The 22,169-nt window shown below is 44.4% G+C and overlaps 2 protein-coding genes across 7 annotated transcripts in view; one reads left to right on the top strand and one right to left on the bottom strand.

Annotated features, from left to right (window-relative positions):
* The window catches only part of LOC142662238 (uncharacterized), a 172,485-nt gene that overhangs the window by 456 nt on the left and 149,860 nt on the right, over positions 1-22,169 (top strand). For 2 of the 6 annotated variants that reach the window (XM_075840357.1, XM_075840351.1), the window contains exons 2-3: positions 1,977-2,050; positions 3,788-3,839. Coding sequence is in view for 1 of the 6 variants with exons in the window: in XM_075840358.1 (XP_075696473.1) it covers positions 3,788-3,839; positions 10,255-10,379; positions 20,274-20,410 (314 nt within the window). In the remaining 5 variants the exon portion in view is untranslated. Of the gene's footprint in view, positions 1-4; positions 93-1,976; positions 2,051-3,787; positions 3,840-10,254; positions 10,380-20,273; positions 20,411-22,169 lie in introns of those variants that run through there. The other 4 variants (XM_075840358.1, XM_075840353.1, XM_075840352.1 and 1 more) reach the window with 4 other exon arrangements.
* Positions 5,099-20,838, bottom strand: LOC142662242 (phospholipase A2 inhibitor and Ly6/PLAUR domain-containing protein-like). Its single transcript, XM_075840362.1, has 5 exons — positions 20,709-20,838; positions 10,872-10,988; positions 9,562-9,711; positions 7,791-7,922; positions 5,099-6,301 (listed from the first exon to the last, which is right to left on the bottom strand). The coding sequence occupies exons 1-5, from the start codon at positions 20,758-20,760 to the stop codon at positions 6,108-6,110; spliced, it is 645 nt and encodes a 214-aa protein (XP_075696477.1). The 5' UTR covers positions 20,761-20,838; the 3' UTR covers positions 5,099-6,107.

Below are 22,169 nucleotides of genomic sequence, written 5' to 3'. Positions count from 1 at the left end.
TGTCGTCCATCTTTGTATACCCATATAGCCTCTGAAATAGTGTAATTTCGGGTAATTTTCGCATGAATGGATGATGGAAGTGTCAGAATGGGGCAAGTTATTGGAAATAATGATTACTAGAGATAATACAGTACAGTATATACAGTTCAGGCGCGTTATGGAAATACTTTGGGAGTATGAAGCGTAAAAGATACATATGAGTGCAGCAGTTTCTGGTAGAATATGGCTGGGTTCACACACACACTATTGACGGACGTAATTCGGGCGTTTTAGCTCCGAATCAGGGTATGTTCACACGGCCTATTAACGGACGTAATTCGGGCGTATTAACCCCCGAATTACGTCCGAAAATGCGCCTCAATAGCGTTGACAAACATCTGCCCATTGAAAGCAATGGGCAGACGTTTGTCTGTTCACACGAGGTGTAAATTTACGTGCCGCTGTCAAAAGACGGCGCGTAAAAAGACGCCCGCGTCAAAGAAGTGACCTGTCACTTCTTAGGGCGTAATTGGAGCCGTTTTCCATTGACTCCAATGAAAAGCAGCGCCAATTACGTCCGTAATGGACGCGGCGTTCAAGCGCCTGCACACGCCGTTACAGCTGAAATGACGGGGATGTTTTCATGAGAAAACAGCTCCGTAATTTCAGCCGTAATGGCATGTGCAGGCGTCTTTCGCAGCGTCCATTACGGACGTAATTGGAGCTGTTTTTCTATGGAGTCAATGGAAAACGGCTCCAATTACGTCTGAAGAAGTGACAGGCACTTCTTTGACGCGGGCGTCTTTTTTACGTGCCGCCTTTTAACAGCGACGCGTAAAAAAAAATGACCGTCGGCACAGTACATCGTAAAACCCATTCAAATGAATGGGCAGATGTTTGCCGACGCTTTGGAGCCGTATTTTCGGACGTAATTCAATGCTAAAACGTCGGAATTACGTCCGTAAATAGTGCGTGTGAACCCAGCCTTACAGCCAAAAATCCCCATAGAAGTGGCAGTGCCCTCATAACAAATACAGCCACAACCTCTATAACTGAGCCATCCACAATTCCCCCATAACAGTGATGACCCCCATAACAGTGTGTTCTCTCATTTGCCCCTTCCAATCAGTATGGTATCATCCAAGCTTTCATTGTAGAGTCCGAGTATCACTTTTGCACCAGGAACCTCCGCTCTGGGTGATGATACGACAGTCTAAGACAGATCAGTCAAATGTTCCCATGGAAACAGACAGCATTTTAGCTCCACCGCCGCTGTCAGTCATGTGACCATGCGATAGAGATTTTGGATGGCCGAAAAGGATGATTTAGACCATTTTCTGCAGACCCATTTATGTGCCATGAACGAGCCTGAGGGACGCCAACCCAAGTTCATCTTCAGTTATACAGCTCTCCAATTTACTTTCTGTTTTAATTCTGCACGGATTTCAAGATCTCTGCTTGTTGTCATTCAGTAAGAACATTCATTGTTTATTTCCAGTGAATACAATTCTGTCCATGGTCATGTTATGGACACACAGCTCGTTACAGGATCATGTGGACACACAGGTGCACGGCTCGTTACAGGGTCATGTGAAGGACACACAGGTGCACGGCTCGTTACAGGGTCATGTGAAGGACACACAGGTGCACGGCTCGTTACAGGGTCATGTGAAGGACACACAGGTGCACGGCTTGTTACAGGGTTATGTGAAGGACACCTTTGTGTCCATAAGGTGATCCTGTAACGAGCCGGTCACCTGTGTGTCCATCACATAACCCTGTAACGAGCCGTGCACCTGTGCGTCCATCACATGACCATGGACAGAATTTTATTCACTGCAAATACACAATGAATGTTCCTACTGAATAACAGCAAGCAGAGATCTTGCAAACCGTGATGAATTAATACAGAAAGTATATTACAAAATTGTATAATTTTTAACTAAACAAAAAATAAATCACAAGAATTTACTAAAAATGGACAATTCCTTTAATAGCAGAAGAAATCAGTGCTATGGAATCCTTTATCTGATTACTGAAGAGGAAGTCGCACGGGAGCGGCAGCTGATTGGTCAGTCCCATGTAATTGCTATTGCTGGATGTCAGGGTTTGTAATATAGCTGGTACTGTTATGGGGCAGTAAGGCTGACTAGTGGGGGTACTGCAGCTGGCACTGGTTTGGGGGGCAGTGTGGCATACTTATATTCTTTTCCATTACCAAAACTTGGGAGGTCTTCAAGAATATATAGACCCCTTCCATCCTCTCCCAGTGTCTTCCAGTCTACTGTATGTTGGTCCCATAATCACACCTATGCCTAATTGGATTAGAAAACGGGAAAGAACAGCCACATGACAGCCCACACGCAACTAGGGTCGTCATGTGGCCGGTAAACCACCAGCCCAGCCGGTGTTTACATCACGAGGCCCCTACCGGTAATTATTTTTTACCGGCAAGCTTCATATCCGTTGCTTTTTTAATTACCGGGGCAGGAGAGGACGCTGAGAGCGGGCCCGGACTGGAACGCGAAATGGGCCGGTCAGTTCCTCTTGATAGACATTTCTGGTGCCATATCGGCATCTAGTGGTACAAAAGTAACACTGCAGCTAAAGTGCGGCCCGAAATCCTCCTAACGTATACCACTGACACAAGGCTGGAGAGGTATTTTTCTCTTAAAACATCCCACTTGTAAATATCTCAGCTACCTGTTGCCACCACTAGGGGGGGTTCTGTGTACAACTCCTATCCAGGTCAATAGAAGCTATATACAGATCGCCCTCTGGTGGTGACACCATGCAGGCTAAATTTTTACATGTATATGAATGGGGGGGGGGGGCAGGACAGTGCTCCGTACTATAGAAAAAGAGCAGCGGAGTCTTATTAGATATATTAGGAAAAGACTGTTATACTGCTGGATTATTAGGAAAATATAAACTAACAGCCTGTATGGAACCTTTAGGGTCAGTTCACACGCCGACTTTGTGGTCGGGATTTTTCCGCATCGCGTGGATGAGATTTGTTAAATCTTCTCACCCACTTTGCTGCTACTGTATTCTGCTGGGGATTTTCCATCCATAATTCCGGACGGAAAATATGCAGCAATTTCGCTACGTGTGGACAAGCGCTTACCCAGAAGTCTGTGTTCCTCCCTCCAGCCCCGCCTCTAGGGATCATATTTCATCCCATGTGACCGCTACAGCCAATCACAGGCTGAAGCGGTCTCCTGGGATGAAACGTAAGCAAACAGGAAAGTTCCCGTGGCCAAGAGAAGTCTATGGGCCCATAATTACGGGCGTTTTTACGGTCGTGTGCATGGGGCCTAAGCGCTGCAGTTTACCGCATCAGATATTCCGGACGAAAAACGACACCACAGGGCAGATACGTTGCGCGCTTATCCGCAGCGTATTCACCCTGTGTGAACTCAGCCTTATGGCGGCGGACTCTCACTCCCGTTCTTGACATAGGTGCGAGTCTCAGAGCTGTACCCGCAACTTACCGTCATTTATTGCCTACCCCGTGGGTATGCCATTTAAAGGGCAGTTCCACTCAGAACTGAAATTCACCCTTCACGATGTGTATCACGACTTGGTGCTGATCGTGTAATGTGAATGTCTCCTGACCTGTAGTTTTTTAGCTGGAGCGCGAGAGACCTGCATAATGCTGGAGGAGGCTGAAAAAGTCACTACTGCTGTGGAGCCACACTTATTGACTGCAGTACCGATTGTGAGCTGTAGGGGGAGGCAGACTCGGTCTTGGATCCTAATTAGAAAATAAACCAATTATAATAAACCTTATTTTTTTTTGTTTTAGAAGAGTTGCCGTGGATGAATTGGGATCCAGTCAGTCCATGATCCTGTGCTGTGTAAGTGATCTACTTTATTGATCTGTGGACAAGCGCAAGTTCAACAAAGAGACCACCCGGGTTTCTGTAAAAATTTATTTAATTATTAATTTCATTTATTGTTCCAATGAGGAAGGTAAAACAAACAACGAAATGCAAATACAGCAACAATTGGATCATGATAATAGCGCCCGTATATAACGTATACCATACACATCCCACGGGTCAGCCCACCTCGGCTCCTGGGGTTGTCGGTTAGGGGACCCCCACACATAGCAAATTTTCTGCCGCAAAATACGCACGGGTTTAGTGCGGATTTCACTTCCAGAACAGAACGGGAATGCTGCAAATGTCCGTGCGGAAATTATTTATCAGCTCGTAGATGAGATTTTCTAAATCTCATCCACTTGCATACGACAGTCTGAGGCTACATGGCACACGTTGCGAATTTGATAAAGGTAAAATCCGAAGTTAAAGGGCTTTTCCATTTCCAAAAAATGAATGGCCTATCCTCAGGATATGCCATCAATATGTGATCGGTCGGGGTCCGACTCCCGGCACCCCCCCCCCGATCAGCTGTTTTGAAGGGGCCGAATCTGCTTCCCCTTCATTTCTACTTGCTCACTGTGAATCGTCGACGCACTCATAGTGGCGGATCACAGTATTACAGCCTTCTCATCCGTACGAGCGCTGCGGCATCTTCAAAGCAGTTGATCGGCGGGGCTGCTAGAAGTCTGACCCCGACCGATCACATATTGATGACCTATCATGAGGACAGGATATAAAAAATTTTGGGAACTGGAAGACCTCTTTAATATTGCAGGGTTTTTTTTGATACATTTTTAGGCCTTGTTCACACAGTGCAGATTTTACAAGCATTTATTTTTTTTTTTTCTAAAAGAAGGCCTTAAAGGGGGGTTTCCCATAATCAATATTTATTACTTATCCACAGAAAAGGTGATAAATATCTCATCAGTTGGGGTCTGACCGTTGAGACCCCCACCAATCCCGAGAATGGGCTTGACCTGTCTGACCCTCTGCGCCCTGTATGATTGGTACCACGCATGCTCGGCCACCGCTCCATTCATTTTATATGGGGCTAGTCCCACAGAAAGTACATAGAGCGGTGGCCGAGCATGCGCAGTACCAATCATACAGGACGCAGAGGGTCAGACAGGTCAAGCCCATTCTCGAGATTGGTGGGGGTCCCAAGGGTTGGACCCCCAGCTATCAGATATTTAGCACCTCTCCTGTGCATAGGTAATCAATATTGATTGTGGGAAAACCCGTTTTAAAATATTTCCTCTCCTGGATCCAATTCTAGTTTTGGCTTAAAAAAATGCATGCAAAATCTGCACTGTGTGAACAAGGCCTTAGCGGCGAATTTTACATTTTTGTGCGGATTTTGCTCTTTTTTTTTTTTATAAACATGTCAGATAAAATTCTCAGACAGAAACGCAAGATAAACGTCCATTTACCTGTGGAAAAATTCTGCAAAGTGTGGATGAGATTACTAGAAATCCCATTTCCTTCGCTGGTACCGTATCAGGATTTACCCATCACGTTGCCCGTCGCTGCAGGTTTTCCGACCCCGCTAAACCCGGATGGAAGATCCACAACAAATCCGCTACGTGTGCAGGGGGACCTTAGGGAACTACAAGTCCCATCATGCTCAGCCAGCCAAGACCCTTGGACTCTTCGGCTATTGTAAAAGCAGATGTTCAGCCATATTGGAGGAATGCTGAGGCTTGTAGTCCTAGAACAGCTGGAGAGTCCTGGGTGACCCAACTCTGCAGGTGTCCTGTAAAGAGTCATGGTTTTCTACGGCCCTTTGCTCGGAAAAGGGGTCTGAAGACTGGGGCATCGCGTAACGAGGCTGTTTGGATTCTATCACTTGCTATCTAATATGGCGGCGGGGCTGGGATTGTACGGTGGGCACCTCTGGAGGCGCAGTAATGTGTCCGGATAGCTTTTTGTCACTAATATAGCCATGCTGTTGCACAAGAACCATATAGTAATAGGATTTCCCATATATACGTTTTCTGTTTCGGAATATAGGTCAACATTGTTCTGCACATACGTGTAACATACGTGTATAAATGAATCGGAGCTGTTATATAGATATACCTGACTCTGCAAATACACAGCGGTTAAACATGCATTGCCCGGCTTGTATACTGGGGGGTACTTCTCAGCAATGCATCCTTGCCCGGGAAGGGTCCACATGAAGTCTCCATAGGAATGGCCTTTTTCTTTAGGGGGGGGGGGTGGGGGAGGGGTTGTTGAATATTATGAGAGCAGCTTAAGCATGGCAATGACGATCGCAACGGGGAAAAACAGGCCGGGGAGCATCGCCGGTGCGAGGTTGCTGCAGTCAAATTCTGTCAATTGGATCTGGTCGAACGGCAGGGTGGTTATGTTCTTCATTGTACACACGTTTTCGGTGACGCAGACTCGAGATGTATACTCAAACTTGGTCTTTGCTGTTGGAAAGATGAAGAGTAGTAAGGGGGTGAAGGCTGAAAACACATTTCTCACATCATTATTCCATCTGCATTTTAACCCCTATATCGAAAAATCACCAATAAATATCATTTTCGATTCAACTTTTTCAAAAAGTTCTTTACAGCCGGCCAATATGGCCCTTTTTATAGCTCCAATACTAATTTTTGAGCCTCCCGAATGGCTTAGATGTCTAGTTATGGAGCACTAGATAGATAGTGATATGGACTAACTAGGAAGGTTTCGTTTTCAGGAGTTTAGGAAAGCTGAGGGTCAACCCCACTGGGTGCTGTGATGGCCGCCATATTGGTTGTCTACCAACTTTCCAAGGAAGAGATTACTAAGGGGCAGCTGAATAGGGTTTCTAATAAAGTGACAGAAGGAGTCGATTCAAGGGTAACTAAACTTTTAAAAAACATGTGACATGTCAGAAGTTTTGATTGGTGGGGGTCTGAGCACTGAGACCCCTACCGATCCCTAAAACGAAGGGGCAGAATCGCTCAGTTGGGTTTTGTGTCGCTTCGTGTCTTTCCTCGGATCGGTGTACGGGCTCATTAGAAAGTCTATGAACCTGTACACCGCTCGCTCTGCTTTTGGAGAAAGGCCGATCAGTAACGAAGCAGCACAGCACTCACCGGAGCGCTTCTGCCGCTTCGTTTAGTGATCGGTGGGGATCCCACCGATCAAAACGTCTGACATGTCAAAAGTTTTTGAAAAGTTTAGTTACCCTTCAAGTTCCTTTTACAGGCCCACTATGGACCTTGAAGACGATCACTGATCGACGAGATCAGTTGATCATCGCTCGTTTCACAAGTAGCAATGATCGGTTATGTATGAGGACCAGCAGTCATTACTACGATCGCTCGTCCCCATACATTTCCATCATGTCGGCAGCAGGGAGATGTGCTGTCGACCAGCATCTATTTTATTGACTGCATGAAAGAGCCGATGAACGCCGGTTTGCCTGATCATAGGCCCGTGTAAAAGGGCCTTTATATATACAGAGGACATGTCATGAGATGTCTAGAAAGGGCGACCACAGTGGGCACTAAGGGCGACACAGATTGACCAAGAGCCACTGATAGACAGGACCCCACGTCGTCCCCCCCCCCTCACCAAACACTCTTAGTACCTAGTATGCTCTCCCTTATATAGATTTTATATGCTTCTGTGTAGCGGCCTCCACTTTTTATTCATGTCTTTCTTAGACTGGGTACACCGGCCTCCTCAGAGGGTCATTGACATGTAGAATCAAAAAACGTAACTATCACACCCATGGGCAAACTTAGGATTGCACAAGGTATGTGAATCGATTCATCCACGACATCATGGCCTCCTGGCTTGTTATTTGGGGTTGTATTAGGTAGATTGGGGCACACTTGGTACAGGTGAAGGATGTGGGTTCTCTAGCATTGCATTCTGGTTAGACTTAGAGAATATGTGAGATTATCGTAGGCGTCGGGTACTTACCGTCCTTGGCAGTGTAGGTCGCGCACTTCTTCTCTTCTCCGGTGCACTTGATTTTGATGAGGTTTTTGCATTCTTTAAGGGGCTCATTGCATGTAGAGCACTCAACCTCGTTTTCGGTTGTCGTCTTTGGCACTGACAAGTTGTACAGAGATATATATATACCATCAGTAATGGAACATTAAACGTTATATAGAGTCGTATTAACCCAACACAGGTAGTATTTCTTTATCTGGCACCTGTTCACACCACTATTTGCCACTATTACCATTATTTACCCATTATTCACGCAGTAACACCACTATACACCCCATAGCACAACTTATCAATCCCCACCACTATCAGTTACATGACTGAGAAAACGGTGAATTCCCCCGGTGCCTCGATCACTAGTGCCACTGAGGCGGGAGACGGATGTCCAAGTGCTCCTGCGCTACACACAGCCAGCCCCGTCCTCCGCTTTGAGTGACGGCTCTAATGGTTTCCCAATCGAATCGTCACTTGCGACCGCCGCATTGGGGGAACCAAACGTCGGTTTCTCTGCAACTTTCGTTGGCAAGTTGCATGACCGAGACAATAGGTAAGTTTACAATGATCTCCCCCCTCCCCTATATCAGTAGGTCCTTTGTTGCGTTTGATATGGAAGAACTTGACTGACCTGTGCCGAATCCCCTAATGTAATCCCAATAGAACCACTTTGAGAAGAATTGCGACTTCCACTGAGGGTCAGACCTTCTCTACCAACACCTCTGGTCAACTTTACTAATGCTCATGTGGGAGGATTCGGTTACATAATGGCCGTTACATTCCATATAATGGCCATCGTATTGGAAAGAGATGTTCAACAAGCCAATATGGACGTCTACATACTGTAGGCCATGATGTAGTGTGTATTGTCTTTATACTAAGGTGGTGCTGGCTGTTCCTTCTACTATTCACCGTCTACAGGAACATATTGCTCTGATGCATGTTTTGATTTTCTTATTATAGTCTCAGAATTCAGCCTAATACTAAAATATTAGTTGTAGGTGGATCGTAGAGTGTTAGAAGAGAAAAGAATACCTAAAAGGTATTTTTCACTAGGAATAATCTCTACATGTTAGAAAGGTTGTCTCACGATATGCTAATCAGAAGGTATGGACCCTCGGCGATCATCTGTAATCTGTTGGGGAACTTAGCAGCAAGTGTAGCACCACCGCAGGAGAAATAAGGCATTGCACTGTGTCCATTGAAATCAGTGGGCTGTCTGTGTAATGCAAGAAAATGTTGGGTCCTCCAGGGCAAAAGACAAGGGTCTTGAATGGGGGAGCCCCCTCTATACACTGAGAATTCCCTATTAGGGTCTTTGAAAATTGTATTTCTAAAACAGACAGCCCCTTTAAGTTGGGCAAACTTGATTTTACTGGTTAATATGATTTGACCAAACGGGGAGAGATCATGATTGTCTTCAAAAGGGAAGCCTCTACATATATCTATTATCATATTAACATTTGCAGCATGCATACTGGTGGATTCATAGGTCGGCACAGTGGCGTTTCTATAGGGGTGCAGAAGTTGTGGTCCCACCTGGGTCCTGGAGCCTAATGAGGCAGAAAATGTTCCTCTGACCCATTTGAGGAGACCAGTACTATAAAGGATGCGCCATAGTTGGGAGCCTTGTTACATATTTTACATTGGGGCGTCAGGGTGACGTCTTTAGGTCAACCTGGATTTTAATTCCAACAGTAGGACATCACCACATACAGGTTACCAGCGGAATGAGACGTCGACTTACCTTCAAGGTTTGTAATTGTGCATTTGTCTTTATCGCAGCACTTGGTTGTGGCGTGTAGGTTGGTGGCGTTCAGGGAAATGCTGTAGTTCCTGTTGCACATTTCCTTGTTTCCGCATGATCTCACAACCGATTTTGTCACGCCTTTACCTTCTGTTTTTAAAGAAATGTAAATGTTATTTTAAGAAGGTAATGTGAGGATGTAGATCAGTGAATATCATGCACTCATGACAAAAAGTGCCTTTGGGGTGTTGTTAGTTGATTATTTCCGGGTGCCTTAGGAAGATTTTAGAAACTGGCTTATAAAGGGGTTTCCAGGACTATAATATAAATGGCCTATCATTATTAAATCAGTGGGTGTCCAAATCCTGGCTCCTTCACTAGTGAGTGCCACGTCCCCTACATTGTTTTCCAAGCACAGCGCCATACATTTTGTTGTGGCTGTGTCTGGAACTGCAGCTCAATCTGAGCTGCAATACCAGGCATAGCCACTACCAAATGTATGGCGCTGTACCCGGCAAAAAATGAAGCATTAAGCAAGCGCCGCCCCCTTTAATCAGCTGGTCAGTGGGGTTGTCAGGATTTGGACCCCCACCGATTTAATATTGATGGCCTATCCTAATGATGAGCCGTTGATATTAAAAGCTTAGCGCTAAATATGGCATCTCTGTTCACATAGTGCTCTCTCGATAACAGGTAACCAGCAAAATTCTGTATGCAGCTTTGGATGGGAATGGAGGAGAAAACATCATGGAAGTCAAAACCAGTACAAAAGAAATAAGTTACTCAACATTTTATGTATATAAAAGGAAAAAGTTGATGTAAGCAAAATCCATTTGGTCCATTTATAGGCAAATATTTGTTATGGGAAAGGTAGTAACAAGCCAATGCACTGTTTCATTGCAGACACAAAGACAGCCAGCGATGTGCAATTCATATTATTTTTCAATGATGATTTAAAAAAGGGGTGGAGCTGTGACAACCTCTGTTATTCCTGTATTTTATTCTCTGCAGCAGTAGCTGTGGACATCCTGTGAGAGCTGGGAAAGGGATTGCCAAAATGAGACATCCCCTTTAACTCTATCTCAAAATTGATGTAACACAATTAAAAGGACTTTGAGGAAAATACCAGGTGTCATATCCCCTTCAATTTGTAAAACATGGGGGAGGGGGTGTCCCAGAATACAGACTGGCAACAATATCTTCTTCTGAAATGTCACATAGATTTTTTTTTTTTTCTGTGGACTGTCCCTTTAAGCAGCCATCTTGCATACCGCTATCCATAGAGAAGAGAAGGGAAGGCCAGTACTTACGTGTGATTATCTCAGTGATGGTGGATATACATTTGTCAAAGGCTTTATCACATAGCTTTTCATTTCCGCTACAGTCATTCCCAATGGCGTTACAGTGATAGCAGGTCAACGAAAGGGCTGAGGAAACAAGAGATTGAGTGTGATTTTACACAAGTAAAGAATAACACACAGGGAGAACTCTAGTGACCCACCAGGTTACCCCTATATAATACTGGGTGCATCCTCCTGACACCTATCATGTACAGGGAGCACTCTAGTGACCACCCAGGTTACCCCTATATAATACTGGGTGCATCCTCCTGACAACTATCATGTACAGGGAGCATTCTAGTGACCACCCAGGTTACCCCTATATAATACTGGGTGCATCCTCCTGACACCTATCATGTACAGGGAGCATTCTAGTGACCACCCAGGTTACCCTTATATAATACTGGGTTCATCCTCGTTACACCTGTCCTATACAGGGAGCACTCTAGTGACCCACATGTTACCCCTATATAATACTGGGTGCATCCACCTGATACCTATCCTATAGAGGGAGCACTCTAGTGACCCACATGTTACCCCTATATAATACTGGGTGCATCCACCTGATACCTATCCTATAGAGGGAGCACTCTAGTGACCCACAGGTTACCCCTATATATCACTGGGTGCATCCACCTGATACCTGTCCTGTACAGGGAGCACTCTAGTGACCCCCTAAGGTTAACCCTATATAATACTGGGTGCATCTTCCTGACACCTGTCCTGCATAGGAGCACTCTAGTGACCCACAGGTTACCTCTACATAATACTGGGTGCATCCTCTTAACACCTGTCCTGTACAGGGAGCACTCTAGTGACCCACAGGTTACCACTATATTACCACCATAATAGGTGCATCCTTGTGATAACTGTCCTGCACTGGGGGCATTCCTGTGACTTATAGGTTATGCCAATTTAATACATGATGACCCCTATATAATACTAGGAGCCTCCCCATGACAACTCTTCTATGCAATAAGCCTTCAAACCAGTATAACATTGTCTCAAAATGCCCTTGTACCATATTAGGTGCATCCTTGTAACAATTACTCAGTTACCCCTGTATAATGCACAGGGTTTTGCCAGAACTACAACTTTCCGAGGTGTTTTACCTTTTCCTTCGGCTCCACCCACAAGATCCATTGGCAGTGGCTCCTCCTCCTGCAGCGATCAGGGCAGATCTCCTGGTAGTTTGTCGTGCTCCTCCCACCTCTTGCTCGGCAGAGCCAGAACCCACAGTTTTTGAATTTTGGTAGGAATCTTTCCTTAAAAGGGGATGTCACAACTGGGCAGCACCTTTCTTTACAAAAAAACAAAAACTTTCTTCTACAGGCCACATTTTCCCTGCAGCGGCCACTACAGGGAAAATATAGTATTACACGGCGCCCATTCAAATAAATGTGCGACCATGTGTGACAAGTCCTCCGTCGCAGAAGACTGTTTATTAATGCCTCGGCACCAGATGTTACATCTTAAAGGTTATTAGATATTCTCCCTCTCTGCTTTGTGCATCATCGATGTGACGTAACATCCTACAACATGATGACCTATTTACAGGTGAGTCTTTTACCTCGGTGACTATTTTAGCAGTTACAACTTGTACAGTGAAATAAGTCAACGCCGGAGGGAAATCACTGAAACAATAGACTGATGCTGAGATCTTTCATTAAATTGTAATTAGGACAGAATATAAATAATTTTTATATGGAACTATTTGCTATAAGAATCTGTTCCTCATAGTGACCAATCAGATCTCTTCTTTATCTTTCTTAGTTTTGCTAGGAAAAGAAAATGGTCAGAGGCAGGAAGTGTTGTCATGAGGACACAGGCTTTTACCACTTTATTTCTGTAACTTCAACTTGACACACAAATAAGATGGGTTTTAATATAGATCACCCAGTAGTTCTCAGGTTCGGGGCTCGGGACCCCTTTTTCCTGAAGTTTTCTGCGCTCCATCCAACAGCTCAACTGTTTGGCAATGTTCACACTGATTTTTTTTTTGCAGGCAGAAAAAAAAACAACCTCCGAATACCTTCAGGAATTTTTTCACGCATATTTTCCCACGTTATTTTCCCAGTGTTTTTCACCCACGTCCATTGAAGCGAATGCAAGGACCGCGGGCAAAAAAACGCTCAAACTAGCGCCGCAGGTTTTTTTCTACCGGGAGGTCAGAGGCGGAGACAGCCAGTTTTTCTTTCCATAAGCGGCTAAAATCCAACTGGGAAAAAAAACCCGCCTCTGCCTTCCATTGAAATCAATGGGGGGCGATTTGACGCTGATTCTGATGCGTTTTCCACGTCAAAAAGTCTGTGTGAACTGACCCTTTCTGGAACTCCCAAAGACTTTAAAAGAGAGAACCACGCCCTTGCGGGCCCACCTCTACGATAATCTTCCACCTGGATAGGGTGGCCACTGACTTGCGGAATATGGGTATCAATAGGTAAGGGGCCTTGAGGTGGATCCCCGGCTTATCAGATAATTATGACACATCTTGTACATTTACCATAAATGTCTAAGATGTAGAAAACCTGTTTTAGAGGGGTTGTCCCACCACGACAAACCCAGTCGGGCATTTGGATATCATAGGGGGCGCCAGCTATTTTTTAGAAAAAGGATTTGTCTTCTTGAGACCAACCCTTTAAAGGAACACTCTGAGCTACATTGATATATTATGTTCTGCTTAGTGCAGGGCTTGAGGGGGCGGTGCATGACACAGATTTTCTCTTTGATGTCATGCTCCGCCCCCTCAAGCCCTGCACTAGGCATAGCACAATGGATCAGTTTTGCCTGGAGCGTTCCTTTTAACAGGACTTAAAGGGTAACTAAACTTTTGACAGGCCATAGTAACATGTGAGAAGTTTTCAATAGTGGGGGTCCGATCAATGAGACCCCCACCAATCGCTTAAACGAAGCCGCCTTGTTTCTAAACGGCTTTCCTCTGCGCTGTGTACGGACTCCTAGACTTTCTATTCAGTCCGTACACCGCTCCAAGGAAAGCCGATCAGAAATTAAGCGGCACATCTCTCACCGGAGCCCTTCTGCTGCTTCGTTTTAGCGATCGGTGGGGGTCTCCATGCTCGGACCCCCACTGATCAAAACTTCTAACATGTCACTATGACCTGTCAAAAGTTTTTTTAAAGTTTCGTTGCCCTTTAACCCTATTGTTCCTTTGGAAAGTGTCTGCCTGTATCATTCTGCTGTATATCCTTTCCTGTAGTCAGCGACTCCACATATACAGGAACGCAGACACTCTAGAAGCCACGACTACCCGGACACTCCACATCTGGCTGGTGGGCGGATATTTACCTTTTCATTTGGTTAGACACAAATCATTCTTAATAGATAATTGCTCTGAGATTAGAGAATAGTTTTCTTCACACGGAAGTTATTTCCTATTTGTGTTAATGATCCCACGCATACCAGAGATTAGGAAGGAGCAAACAGAACATATGTCCATGAAGGGGAATCTCAGGAGTCGTCCTCTGTCAACTGGGATGGTCCAGGATAAGAAAAGGGTATTTCACCCCCCCCCCTCCTTTATGAAACAGCATCACTCTTGTGCATAGGCTGTGTCTGGTATTGCAGCTCATTTCCAGTCAAGTTAGGCAGAGTTGTAATACCAGATACAACCTTTGGACAAGAGTGGCGCTGTTTCTGGAAAAAAAATAAATCAAATTCTGGACTAAAACCCCCAAAATTCAGACTTTTTTTTAGTTCTATCTTAATCTATAACTAAGTAACTCTTCCATTTAGTACTCCAGAAAAGCTTGGTGACTACCCTGACGGTTGCTGTATAACTTTTCCAGGAACAGATATAGCTCAGGACTAGCTGAATAGAACTTGTCAGTAGAGGATTGACTTTGCTGCTTTCCATTTAGCGTAGCCTGATCTGCAGAATGATGATTAATCATTGTCCGTACTAATTGTACTTTTTCCAAGCACCTCACTGGTCGAAAATAGGCCGAGATGCATTCTGGGTCCCTTGGGCATCGGGTAAAAGTACATCCAGTACTAACAGTCCGTACCTCTTAGTGATCTATCGATTGCCGTTTTAATGTGTATCTCCACTTATAAAAGCATTCCAGTATAAATCTAGATACAATATTGTATTATGTCATTTTACCTGTTCGTATTCAGAACAGGATTCATATTTGTGTTGGTTGCCCTTGGAGACAGACTACAGGTTATCTGCACTGCGTAGACAGTCATGTGACCCAACTGCATAGCTGTAACTGCAACAGTTACTTGACCCTGGACAATGCATTGTATCCTGATAACAAGTAATCAGCAGCGTTGTGACTGTTGGGGAATGTTCACACGGCCTATGTTCGGCCATTTTTCGGGCCGTAAACGGCTGAAAAATCGGAAGCAGAACGCCTCCAAACATCTGCCCATTGATTGCAATGGGAAAAACGGCGTTCTGTTCCGATGGGCCGTTTTATTACGCAGCCGTTTTTCAAAACGGCCGCGTAAAAGAAGTGCAGGACACTTCTTGGGACATTTTTGGAGCTGTTTTACATAGACTCTATTGAAAAAAGCTCCAAAAACGGGCGTAAAAAACACAGAGAAAATCGCGAGTAGCTTAAAAAACTTCTGAAAATCAGGAGCAGTTTCCCTTTGAAAACAGCTCCGTATTTTGAGACGTTCTTGACTCAGCGTGTGAACATACCCCTGCTTTTGATGGGAATGGAAAAGGAAAAAGATCAGTGGCTGCGTACAAGATATTCTTTTAGGGGCGTGTCTGTCGACAAGCTTGTTGACTGCTTCCAATAGCAACCAGTAGAATTGTTTATGCAGGTGTGGTTCAGATTGAAATGAACTCACAACTTATATCTGGATAGTACTTTGACTTTTATGGGTTGGTATGGTCTTCTTATTGGTGTAAACTACAAATTGTAAGATTAGGCCCCTTTTAGTCGCAGACATTTTCAGCAGCAAGCTCTTCTACTGGGTCCCATAGCAGCTACTGTACCTGTTGGCTACACCAATGAACTAGTGGTTGCATGGGTTTCAGACTTACAGGATAGTCCCCTATAGGTGGCACTAGAGAGACAGTCTTCTTTCTGGAGCAGAGATATTTTGCATGCTTTTTTTTTCCCAGGGAGCATTGCCCTTACGGGTGCAGTCACACGCGGCAGATTTTGTTGCAGAAATTTTGCAGATGAATGGAACTGATTTTCAGATGCAGAAATTCCAGCAACAAAATAAGGGCAATGCTCCCTGGGAAAAAAAAGCATGCAAAATATCTCTGCTCCAGAAAGAAGACTGTCTCTCTAGTGCCACCTATAGGTGATTATCCTGTAAGTCGAAGTCCGGCACTTTTATCTCTATAAAGGGTTGGACATAGAGGGTATGTCCCGACCAGCTTGATCTCCACAAGGATAATGAGTAGCAGCATCATATTATCAATTTATTTCAAAGGGTTTATTACGTGTGGATTTGCAGCGCATATTTTCCTGCGGCAAATCCACAGCGTAAGGGTCCGTTCACACGTTGCGTAAATACTACGGTTCTTCCGCCCTCTAGTGGTGACACCATGCAGGCTCGATTTTTACAAGTATACGGATGGGGAGCGGAATTCGTTGCGGAAAGTCCGCGGCAAAAATAATAGCAGCAAACTGGATGAGATAAAACAAATCTCATCCGCACAGAAAAAACGCCTGCGTTGCGGAGTTTTATTCTGCAGCATGTCAATTGCGTTTGCATAAATACTTCTTATTTGTTGCGGGTTTTCCCCATTAAATTCAATGGGGAGGTAAATCCCGCAACAAATAGCAGTGGTTGCGTTTTTTTGTGGCGGGTTCGCAGCGATTCCGTCACAAAAATGCAACTCAGAAAAAAATAAATCTCATACTTACCCAGAAGTCTGTGTACCTCCCTCCAGCACGGTCTCCTGGGATGACGCTTCATCCCATGTGACCGCCACTGCAGCCAATCACAGGCTCCAGCGGTCTCCTGGGATGAAACGTCACCCCAGGAGGCCGGCTAAGTGCTGCAGTTTTCCGCAGTGAACATTCCGGGCACCACAGTTTGGTGCGCTTTTTTTGCCCGGAATTCCCAGTGGCGCACTGGGTGGTTACGCTGCGTGCTATTACGATGTGAACATTGGACGTGTGAACGGCTGTTATTTTAATGGCGTATACCACGGTCGTCTGAATTGGGCCTAAGTCACTGCATAGAGTAGCTCTAGCTCTGACGGATCACTGGTGTCTGCATTACGATGTCATGTAAATAAAGTTGGATCACTGTACAATGGAAAGTTCTGCAACTTTCTAATATACTTTGTGCTTCAATTCCGACACCATTTTCAAAATCTCTGCTTGTTGTCAGTGAATGAGAACATTCTTGTTTACATCCAGAGGCTGGATACTTGTGCAGAACAAATAATTCTTACATCTACGGGGTTGTTACACTTGATTCCTGCCGGGGAAAAAAATCCTCTGTAAACTGTCTGGACTGCAGGAGGATACATTTTACCTGCACTGAAACATTGTAACAAGTTATTAGGACAGGAGAGATATTTGTGCTGCTGCTATGTGTGAGCAGTATAAGATCAGGAGGGGTTTTTAGCCTCTGGATGTAAACAAGAATGTTCCCATTCACTGACAACAAGCAGAGATAATGGAAATGGTGAGAAACGCAGCATAAATTGACATGCTGCGAAATTAAATTAGGCACCGCAGGGTCTTGTATTTGATTGGTTCGCTCCTGGACACGCCTACACTGAGCTCCTCCTCTGAGGATTTCCTTTTAGTGGAGAGCTCCGCCCCCGAGGTTCATTTCTACAAGACATTTGGAAGGAATATCTGGGAATACTCTTTAGTACCTCCCCATTTATATCACAGTGGTTGTCATAGCGATGATATTTATTATAAACACCGTTTATTACAGGAATAATTCACACAATAAAATAATGCAATGTAAAGCGAGTATAAAGTTACTAAGCGCAGCTGGAATGGATTCAAGAAGTCAATTACTTTGTCAGACTCTCAAGGGGTTCCTGCCAAGCGGGAGATTGCCATTTGCTGCCTTACTAATGGTTATGAGGTCACAGCGCTGACTTCTGGGAACCGAGATCCATTACACATCAGATCTAGAAGAAGAGCTGAGACCGAAGAAATGTAGATACCCAGAGAAAAGGCAGTTATGTGATCATGTAATATATATATATATATGTGTGACCTCTAATATTCTTACACTGGGGGGTTTATTATTCCTCATAGTACATGTCTCAGTTGCTGCAGAACCTCTTTTAGGAGCGTAAGAGGGGAATTCTTGTATATTATTGATTGATATGAAACATCCTTATTTTTATATATAGGGTTTTTCAGGATCTGAGGTGTGTATAATGATGTTCTGCAGCAGCTGAGGTGTGTATTATGAGGTTCTGCAGCAGCTGAGGTGTGTATTATGATGTTCTGCAGCAGCTGGGTGTGTAATATGATGTTCTGCAGCAGCTGAGGTGTGTATTATGATGTTCTGCAGCAGCTGAGGTGTGTATTATAATGTTCTGCAGCAGCTGGGGTGTGTATTATGATGTTCTGCAGCAGCTGGGTGTGTAATATGATGTTCTGCAGCAGCTGGGGTGTGTATTATGATGTTCTGCAGCAGCTGGGGTGTGTATTATAATGTTCTGCAGCAGCTGGGGTGTGTATTATGATGTTCTGCAGCAGCTGGGTGTGTAATATGATGTTCTGCAGCAGATGGGGTGTGTATTATGATGTTCTGCAGCAGATGGGGTGTGTATTATGATGTTCTGCAGCAGCTGGGGTGTGTATTATAATGTCCTGCAGCAGCTGGGGTGTGTATTATGATGTTCTGCAGCAGCTGGGTGTGTAATATGATGTTCTGCAGCAGATGGGGTGTGTATTATGATGTTCTGCAGCAGCTGAGGTGTGTATTATAATGTTCTGCAGCAGCTGGGGTGTGTATTATGATGTTCTGCAGCAGCTGGGTGTGTAATATGATGTTCTGCAGCAGATGGGGTGTGTATTATGATGTTCTGCAGCAGCTGGGGTGTGTATTATAATGTTCTGCAGCAGCTGGGGTGTGTATTATGATGTTCTGCAGCAGCTGGGTGTGTAATATGATGTTCTGCAGCAGATGAGGTGTGTAATATATTCTGCAGCAGCTGGGGTGTGTAACATGATGTTCTGCAGCAGCTGAGGTGTGTATTATAATGTTCTGCAGCAGCTGAGGTGTGTATTATGAGGTTCTGCAGCAGCTGAGGTGTGTATTATGAGGTTCTGCAGCAGCTGAGGTGTGTATTATGAGGTTCTGCAGCAGCTGAGGTGTGTATTATGAGGTTCTGCAGCAGCTGAGGTGTGTATTATGATATTTTGCAGCTGGGACACAGAAATGTATAGTACACGCTGCATCTGTTCTTGAATCGTCAGTCAGTGGTTGTAACAGAAGAAACTTCCTTCATTAGTGATCTGTGACGACTTCTCCTGCAGGAAGAGATCAGCAGCGCCTATGTATCGCCACTCGTCTCTGTACTATCATCCGACTCAATCACAATGTGATATTTATACAATTATTATTTACAGGCGAGTCAGTGAAACATTAATGTCTATATATAATAATAATAATAATAATAATAAGTGTATCATAACACAAAATACAAAGAAGAGGCCGTGTGATGTCTCATTGGTCAGCGGCGTGATGTCTCATTGGTCAGCGGTGTGATGTCTCATTGGTCAGCGGTGTGATGTCTCATTGGTCAGCGGTGTGATGTCTCATTGGTCAGCGGCGTGATGTCTCATTGGTCAGCGGTGTGATGTCTCATTGGTCAGCGGTGTGATGTCTCATTGGTCAGCGGCGTGATGTCTCATTGGTCAGCGGTGTGATGTCTCATTGGTCAGCGGTGTGATGTCTCATTGGTCAGCGGTGTGATGTCTCATTGGTCAGCGGTGTGATGTCTCATTGGTCAGCGGCGTGATGTCTCATTGGTCAGCGGTGTGATGTCTCATTGGTCAGTGGTGTGATGTCTCATTGGTCAGCGGTGTGATTTCTCATTGGTCAGCGGTGTGATGTCTCATTGGTCAGCGGTGTGATGTCTCATTGGTCAGCGGTGTGATGTCTCATTGGTCAGCGGTGTGATGTCTCATTGGTCAGCGGTGTGATGTCTCATTGGTCAGCGGTGTGATGTCTCATTGGTCAGCGGTGGGATGTCTCATTGGTCAGCGGTGGGATGATCCAGTAACATCTTGGTGGGGTAATTGATAGGGAGCCCCTCTGGGGACCGGCTCTGATGTGAATGATGACTCTCTATGTACAGCGCTGCAGAATAGGTTACCGCTATATATATATATATCACAGGAGACCAATAATCTTCCGTTACTCTGTCACCCTCCTCTGTCTCTCTCCCAGGTCCCGTCTCATCCCTGTATCTGTCGGCTCCATCATCGTGCGGATGCAGAAACCCAATCTGTTTAAATGTGCGTCACAGGCAGACATTACCCAGACACCCGGAGTCACACTGGATTTTAGCAAACTTGTCAGAGCAGGTGACCACACTGAAGCCTCCCATATCCACACTGTAATTATTGTATGACCCCCATATGGATAATGTATATACAATAGAGTAATAAATACGGCAATGAAATATACAAGTATGTAGTCCTGTACAGATGGAGCAGAACTGATTTCTTTTCTCGTCGGCACATAGTGGGGTTACCTGCAGTCCCGTGACGGACCGCAGTTAACAGCACGATGAGTTGCGCTAAATGACAAACTCAGCTCTGCTACATCTGACAATCTCAATGCTCCCTAGGTACCGTAAACACATTATTTAGATGCGCTCACCTCCTTGGAGTAAGCCGGCCACAAGGCAGAGGACAGCTACAGCCGATGCCATGGTGATGCTCTGCAGTGCTCGGGATGCTGCGATGCCGTTTGAATGCACTGGATCATCCCATCCTAAGGGTGTGGCATTTTATACGCAGAATGCCAGGGTGGGTGGGTGCCGGGGTTGATTGCAAGGATTTTGTAGAGAGGAGACCAATGAAAGGCGGGCAGGAGATGAAGGGTGCGTCATGCACAATGTTACTAGCACAATCATTTGGCCTACGCTGCTTCCACACTTGTCTGAGACAAAAGGGGCGCTGGAATTGTCTGTCTCTCAGGTAACCCCTCACTACACCCAATACTAATTTACAAGCAATTTCAGCACTCAGGATGGGAAGATCCTCACTGAAATCTGGAAGCCCCTCATGTCTCCTGACAATGTGGAGAGAAAGACATTTAACCTCTTCACTATCAGACGTATTTTCTGTGGGTGCAATAACCTGCCATATCTGCACTGCAGGTTATCACATTTATAGCCATGGCCTCCAGATATCTGTCTCATATTATCTATCTATCTATCTATCTATCTATCTATCTATCTATCTATCTATCTATCTATCTATCTATCTATCTGTCTGTCTGTCTGTCTGTCTGTCTGTCTGTCTGTCTGTCTGTCTGTCTGTCTAAAAATCAAAAGAAAGCTGCACTATACACAAACATATGAGAGGGTGCACATCTCTGGACCTCGACCTACACTTCTTTTGAATATATAAATCCCAAAAGAATAGGCAGCACTCCATACGATTGCTGTAAACAAATTATATTTTACTGAGCCATTATTGAATGAATAAAGTATCACTTAATCACTGTAATCGTATAGAGCGCTGCATATTCTTTTGGGATTTCTATGTATGTGTTTATTTATCCATCAAAATATTCCTCCATCTGTATGTCACATATTCCTACTATAATACTGCTCCTATATACAAGAATATAACTACTATAATACTGCTCCTATATACAAGAATATAACTACTATAATACTGCCCCCTATATACAAGAATATAACTACTATAATACTGCCCCCTATGTACAAGAATATAACTACTATAATACTGCTCCTATATACAAGAATACAACTACTATAATACTGCCCCTATATACTAGAATATAACTATTGTAATACTGCTCCTATATACAAGAATATAACTATTGTAATACTGCTCCTATATACAAGAATATAACTACTATAATACTGCCTCCTATATACAAGAATATAACTACTATAATACTGCTCCTATATATAAGAATATAACTACTATAATACTGCCACCTATATACAAGAATATAACTATTGTAATACTGCTCCTATATACAAGAATATAACTACTATAATACTGCCTCCTATATACAAGAATATAACTACTATAATACTGCTCCTATATATAAGAATATAACTACTATAATACTGCCCCCTAT

This window comes from Rhinoderma darwinii, chromosome 10 (assembly GCF_050947455.1).
Source record: "Rhinoderma darwinii isolate aRhiDar2 chromosome 10, aRhiDar2.hap1, whole genome shotgun sequence".
Classification (NCBI taxonomy): Eukaryota; Metazoa; Chordata; class Amphibia; order Anura; family Rhinodermatidae; genus Rhinoderma; species Rhinoderma darwinii.
This window is presented reverse-complemented; position numbering and strand designations above follow the sequence as displayed.